We start from the raw sequence: 6,057 nt of genomic DNA, 5'->3' as shown, positions 1-6,057 counted from the left end.
AACTGATTTCTACAAAATGACAAAAAAAAAAAAAGTAAAAAGTAACTTAAAATAAGCGACTGGGTCAGTATTCACCTAGAACTAATTCGACAGAGGTCCAGTCAACTTCTGCTTGCAGCCTCACAACAAGTTGAATACAGATAACTTGAGTGCAGTGAATGTGTCTCCAGATTGTAGCGTAAAGTAAAAAAAAAAAAAAAAAAAAACTAAACTAAATGTACGCTGATGGAGACTGTCATTGATCCAGGACATAATTATCCTAAGTGGTTCAGTAGAAAGCTACCGGACTTCTTTGTTTCTTGAGCCCTGAAAGCCATAAACATGCAGAGCTTGACTGGAAAGGTCAATAAGATGCATTGAAGTTTGTGGGAGAAACAAGCATTCAAGAGCGTGGCAATACTTTTGCGAGACACTTCAAATCAAACGGAAAGGAAAAGAAAACGTCCGAGCGTCAGCTGAAGCTCCAGGACTAAAACATCTGGTCTGATCTTTTGGCAATTGCCGTTTTTGTTTTTTTTATTTCAGTCCAAGCCAACCCACGGTGTAGCTCAGACTGCTTTTAATTACCACTTCCTGGTATTTTCCCTCTGCGTAATTACATAATGGTCAGTTTGGATTACAACAGGCCACAATTACTTATCCTCATTGTGCGTTTCTGTTCTCATTTGTTATTCATTGTTGACTCGTGGAGCTCGCTCTTTGTGTTTTGCCTGCTTTACAGATTCGAAAGGAGAGAGAGAGAAAAAAGTTTCCTACTCAATTCAGGAGCAAGAAAGACTGATAAATAAATAAATATATATATATATATATATAATTAGACTGAGAAATAATGTCTTTATTAAGTGTTGGAGAAACGAGTACACCACTGTGCATTATCTCTGTAATGATTCAAGTCGCTATCACCCTTCATGCAGTAATTGCATTTCTTCTCAGCTGAGCAGTGGGGTGTTTGCTCTGGTGTAACGTTAAAGCTTGCAGTTTGCATTTGATTTGCTGTATTAAAAAACACAGACCCCCCGCTGTTGCAAATCAAACATCACTAACCCAGTGCTGATTTGCGTTTTTTAATATATTTTTTTAAAAGATCTTTCCTGAAAGACTGCGTTGCTTTATTTTCTCCTTTTTAATTCAAATAAGGCTTTTTTTTTTGTTTTGTTTTGTTTTTTTTGGTGGGGGTTTAGACTCTAGTGAATATTTGCATGTATAAAATGCTCTCTACCACTGATTACTGAAGGCAAACACAAAGGACCACAACTGAACCAGCCCTGGTCACGGACCCCTCCCACTAAACACCAACAGAATGTCTCTAATAGTGGACAAAATAATGTGAAATAGAGCCTTTATGACAGAATGAAGTAGGCTGAAAAATCCCCAGAAAGTCAAAACAATCTGCCCAGGTCTACAGAAAATCTAGACTAGATGAGAAATGTTGACCTCTATCTGTCTGAAAAGGATTGCAAACAATATTGGGAAAATATTGACACAAATCCTTTGCAGTTAATCAGGAACAGAGCGTTTGATTTGTTTTTCTTATTATTAAGTGTCGTCAGAACTTGGCTTCTCAATGGTCATAATGTTTTGGCCCGTATTACTTGTGAAAAATCTGTTAATCTTTGACTCATTCAAGCTTGGTTCCAACCTCAAGGTGTCCAAACATCCAGGGAGTAACCCTATAGCCACTGCATAGGGGCGCCCAGGCAGAGGGGGCGCCAAAGCGATGGAGGAAATGTATTTCTCATTGCCGTTTTCTGTATTTAACAGCTGTCTGTGAATGTGTGAATGAATTCATGACTGCGTAATATGATATATATTACACAATGTTTCTTTTGATTCTGATCCAGTTGATCACTTCGTGCAATAACGTAAAACCTGAACGCAGAAATCCCCTGGAGGGCTCAACAAGTACATACAGAGTAGCTCCACTGCGAGCACGTGCTGGACGTGCTGCCTTTCATTCCCATGTTTCCCCCTCGCGTGCGGGCGGCAGTCTGGATGAGCTGCTGAAGAGAAGCCAACAGGTCGCGGCGCTTCTGAAAAATTCCCCCTGACACACAATTTAATGTCATATTACAGCTGAGCGACAGGCAGAAACGCGTTGGCTCCGGTCGCGAAGCGGAGCTAACGAGCTTTGGCATGCAATTGTGCGCACTTAGATGTTAATGTCCAAAAGCCTTGTTTGTCTGCGTCTCTCCACGGGAGTGTGTCAGTGCGTGTGACGTTTGTGACTCAGATGAAAATCCTATTAGATCTCTAGCTCTCCCCCACCTCTATATTTACCCCTCTCTCTCTCTCTCTCTCTCTCTCTCTCTCTCTCTCTCAGATTAACCTGGGTGTTTACAGTGTTCGGCTGCCTCAGTAAGCGTGTTTTCCAGCTTGAAACCCGGGGTTCACTAGAACCAGCATCAAACCGCGGCGACTTTCTTTCTTTCTCGGCTCATTTCCTCGCCTCTCTGTCGCATGCTGGCTTTTAAATCACCCTGATAGCCGGGCCCACAAGATTCAGTGTTGTGCTTTAAAGGTTTAGCGCGCAGACACTTCTGTGAAGGTGGGAGGTGTGTGTGGGGTGTTGAAACAGGGTCATTGGTCTCACTCGACGCTTGTTCCAAACCTATCTAACTCCATTCTGCATTTTCCCACAGTGTTTCTTTCTCCCCCACTGTGCATGTCCGTCCTCGCGTTGCAATCCAATTTGTCCTCCTCTCCTTTATCCTTCCTTTCCTCCCCTCCCTTCTTCATTTGAAGTAATAAGATTTCTGCTGTTCAGCGGAGAGTTTTAGAAACACACACACGCGCACACACACATTGAAAAGCAACCTCTACCCCTCAATTACTGCGCTGCCACACCTCCAGCTATCTCTAATCTCCTTCGGTGGACCTCGGAGTTCAGGCTGAAACAAATTACAGAGCGGGGCGAGGAGGCAGCGAAAGGTGTCACTAAAAATAAACTTCGCAGGATTCAAAGAAAGAAAGAAGACTGAAAACAGATCAAATAAAAACAGGGATGGTTTGACGGAGGAGGAGGGAAGCTGCGGATTTATCTCTCGTAGGAGTGTGAGGGGTTTCGAGGAAAGGTGAGTTTATCTTCCGGGGCACGCGCACAGATTGATGTGTTATTAAATTAGCAGCTGACAAAATGAAGCTCAGCGTAGATCAGGCGCCATCGATCGGCTTCCAAAAGAAAAGAAAAAAAAAAAGCTGGACCTAATAGTTGGGAAATTGCTTTCTTCTTCTTCTTCTTTTTTTTTTCCTTCTCCTTCTTCCAGTTTTACAATTAGGCTACAGCAAATTGTCATTCTGCGGCAGGCGAGGTGCGATGCTGCTCAAATTTCAACATATTACTCTCCTCATTCACGTCGGTCCCGGGCGCTCCAGTCCACTAGTCTCTAACGGATTTGGCACAGCTCAGTGCCAGAGAGCCAAATCTAATTTGTGCAGTTATCACTGTCAATTCCCGCCCTGCAGAAACACAGGCTGGATCAAACACATCAGGTTTCTCTCTCTCTTTTTTTTTTTCTTCTTCAATGGTTAAAGCTGAACTTTATTTTTGTTGCTGATTTTTAATTATTCTGAAATTTAGGTGCTTTTATCAGTTTTGTTGTTATCATACCTTACGTTTTATTCCCCCCTCGCACACACACACACACACACCCACACACACACACACCCACACACACACACACCCCCATAAAGCTTTGACTTTAGTAAGTAACTCGGTTAGCCAGTGAGACAGCAGAAGTGTCTCTTTCTGGTCTCTGATGACCTCAAATATGACCCAAAAACAAAACACCCATCAATGAAATCCACAGCTAAATCTCAAATTGAACACAAAGCACAAACTAAAAAGTAATCTTCTGACGTAAATAGATCAAACCTCTAAAAGCAAGAAGGAAAAACTCCTGAATGGTGGTGAACAAAGAGGAGCGCAATTTAGTCACAGAAAGGATTGAACTTCCCAATCTTCCCGATCTGTTCATATTGCCACGCTATTCTTAATTCCTCCCTAGCTAAGCTGCACATCATGTTTTCTTAGTTTTCAAATCCCTCAGAGTTAAAGTTGAAATGTAAGTCTCATCTTGTGAACTGGTGTATCAGGATGAAAGCTGCTGTAGTGAAATGTCTCCAAATGTTTTTCTCATTTAATAACGTCATAACCATAAACTTATGTTTCATTTTGACCTGCCAAATAACTCATTTAGAGCCGCATGACAGCTGCTGAAGCGTGAAGTCGTAATGTAGCCAAATGGAGAGACGTCTAAAGGTATACTGACACATTTTTAGGGAGGGCATCCCCATCGCTGCCCGCCAACATGGTGGACCTGTTCCTAGACCGAGTTCTTGTGGAGAACAACTCGGACCAGGACGAGCTCAACACGGAGCGTGAGATCATCGGGATCCTGGAGAACCGCGTCCTGCTGCTCTTCTTTGCGTCTGCCGAGTGTGAGAAGTGCCAGAGGTTTGTGCCCGTCCTCAGCAGCTTTTTCAGGAAGCTGAAAGATCCGGCGTACATCGAATACCCCAAACTGCTCGCTCTTGTCTACATCAGGTCCACATCTTCGCCTGATGTTTTTTGTTTTTTTTTTATCTCCTTTCTCAACACCACTACTGACTCTCTGACATGATTTCTATCTTTCTTCTTCAGCTTGGACCAATCTGAGGAGCAGCAGAGAAAAATCCTCAAAGAGCTCCACAAAAGGACTTTGTTTTTGCCGTTTGAAGACCCGTACAGAAAGTAGGTGACTCATGTTTTATATATTCTGCATTTTATATATATATATATATATATATATATATATATATGTATATTTATATATATGTATATATATATATATATATATGTATATATAAATATATATATATATATATATATATATATATATATATATATATATATATATATATATATATATAAAATAAATTAGTTTTAATAACTTCTCATGTTGCGTAGGGAGCTCCAGGCCATGTTTAAGGTGAAGGATGTCCCAGCGGTGGTGGTCCTGCGTCCCGACGGCTCCGTCCTCTCCCCGAACGCCGTGCGGGACATCTGCCGCCTCGGCGCCGACTGCTTCCGCAACTGGCAGGAGTCGGCGGAGCTGGTGGAGAGGACCTTCATGCTCAACGAGGAGTTCGACGATCCCAACCTGCGGAGCGCCACCGACCCGGTGAGGAGGCTCAAGTACAAGACCGAAGACGACAAGAGGAACAAGAGATGGTGGAAGTTGTGGGTGAAGGGAAAAAACGAGGAGGAAAAAGACGAAGCGTGGGACATGAAGAGAAAGAATGGAGATGGAGGAATTTGGCGAAAGATATAGTTTTTTTTTTATGATATAGGCTAACTTTTTTTTCTCGTCAATCTAATTCTGTAAAAAGCAAACCACTCTTGTTGTTGCTGCTGTGACCCAACATTGTCAAGAAATCTGAGATTATAGATCAGATTATAAGAAATATATTTCTTATATTATAAGAAAAAAAATTAATGGTCCATATATATTTTTATAGATAAAACACTCAGAACTGTACAAAAACAGTAATTTAAATTATTCGAATTTTCTTTAGGTTATCTGGATAAAACCTAGCTCAGCCGAGCTAGCTACTGTAGCTACTGCAGCTACTGCAGCCGGAGCTAGCTACTGCAGCTACTGCAGCCGGAGCTAGCTACTGCAGCTACTGCAGCCGGAGCTAGCTACTGCAGCTACTGCAGCCGGAGCTAGCTACTGCAGCTACTGCAGCCGGAGCTAGCTACTGCTAGCTACTGCAGCTACTGCAGCCGGAGCTAGCTACTGCAGCCGAGCTAGCTACTGCAGCCGAACTAGCTACTGCAGCTACTGCAGCCTAGCCGAGCCAGCTACTGCAGCTACTGCAGCCGAGCCAGCCAGCTGCAGTAGCTGCAGTAGCTAGCTCGGTTGCGGTAGCTACAGTAGCTAGCTCGGCTGCAGTAGCTGGCTCGGCTGCAGTAGGTGCAGTAGCTACAGTAGCTAGCTCGGCTGCAGTAGCTGCAGTAGCTGGCTCGGCTGCAGTAGCTGCAGTAGCTGGCTCGGCTAGGCTGCAGTAGCTGCAGTA

The 6,057-nt window shown here is 43.2% G+C and overlaps 1 protein-coding gene across 3 annotated transcripts; it reads left to right on the top strand.

Annotated features, from left to right (window-relative positions):
- The first annotated feature begins 1,860 nt into the window (after positions 1-1,860).
- LOC122829720 (nucleoredoxin-like protein 1) lies at positions 1,861-5,486 on the top strand. 3 transcript variants are annotated; one of them, XM_044114488.1, is made up of 4 exons: positions 1,861-2,018; positions 4,279-4,543; positions 4,640-4,729; positions 4,946-5,486. In XM_044114488.1, the coding sequence occupies exons 2-4, from the start codon at positions 4,308-4,310 to the stop codon at positions 5,307-5,309; spliced, it is 690 nt and encodes a 229-aa protein (XP_043970423.1). In that variant the 5' UTR covers positions 1,861-2,018; positions 4,279-4,307; the 3' UTR covers positions 5,310-5,486. The 3 variants fall into 3 exon arrangements, with proteins under 3 accessions (XP_043970423.1, XP_043970424.1, XP_043970422.1); XM_044114489.1 differs by lacking the exon at positions 1,861-2,018 and adding an exon at positions 2,386-3,071 and having other exon boundaries at positions 4,279-4,453; XM_044114487.1 differs by lacking the exon at positions 1,861-2,018 and adding an exon at positions 2,386-3,071.
- Positions 5,487-6,057: the final 571 nt, after the last annotated feature.

This window comes from Gambusia affinis, linkage group LG04 (genome assembly GCF_019740435.1).
Source record: "Gambusia affinis linkage group LG04, SWU_Gaff_1.0, whole genome shotgun sequence".
Classification (NCBI taxonomy): domain Eukaryota; kingdom Metazoa; phylum Chordata; class Actinopteri; order Cyprinodontiformes; family Poeciliidae; genus Gambusia; species Gambusia affinis.
This window is presented reverse-complemented; position numbering and strand designations above follow the sequence as displayed.

Coding starts and splice junctions, on each gene's coding strand:
- LOC122829720 (XM_044114488.1), top strand. CDS start 4,308: ATGGTGGACCTGTTCCTAGACCGAGTTCTTGTGGAGAACAACTCGGAC. Junction 4,544..4,639: donor CTCGCTCTTGTCTACATCAG/GTCCACATCTTC, acceptor TTTCTTCTTCAG/CTTGGACCAATCTGAGGAGC. Junction 4,730..4,945: donor TTTGAAGACCCGTACAGAAA/GTAGGTGACTCA, acceptor CATGTTGCGTAG/GGAGCTCCAGGCCATGTTTA.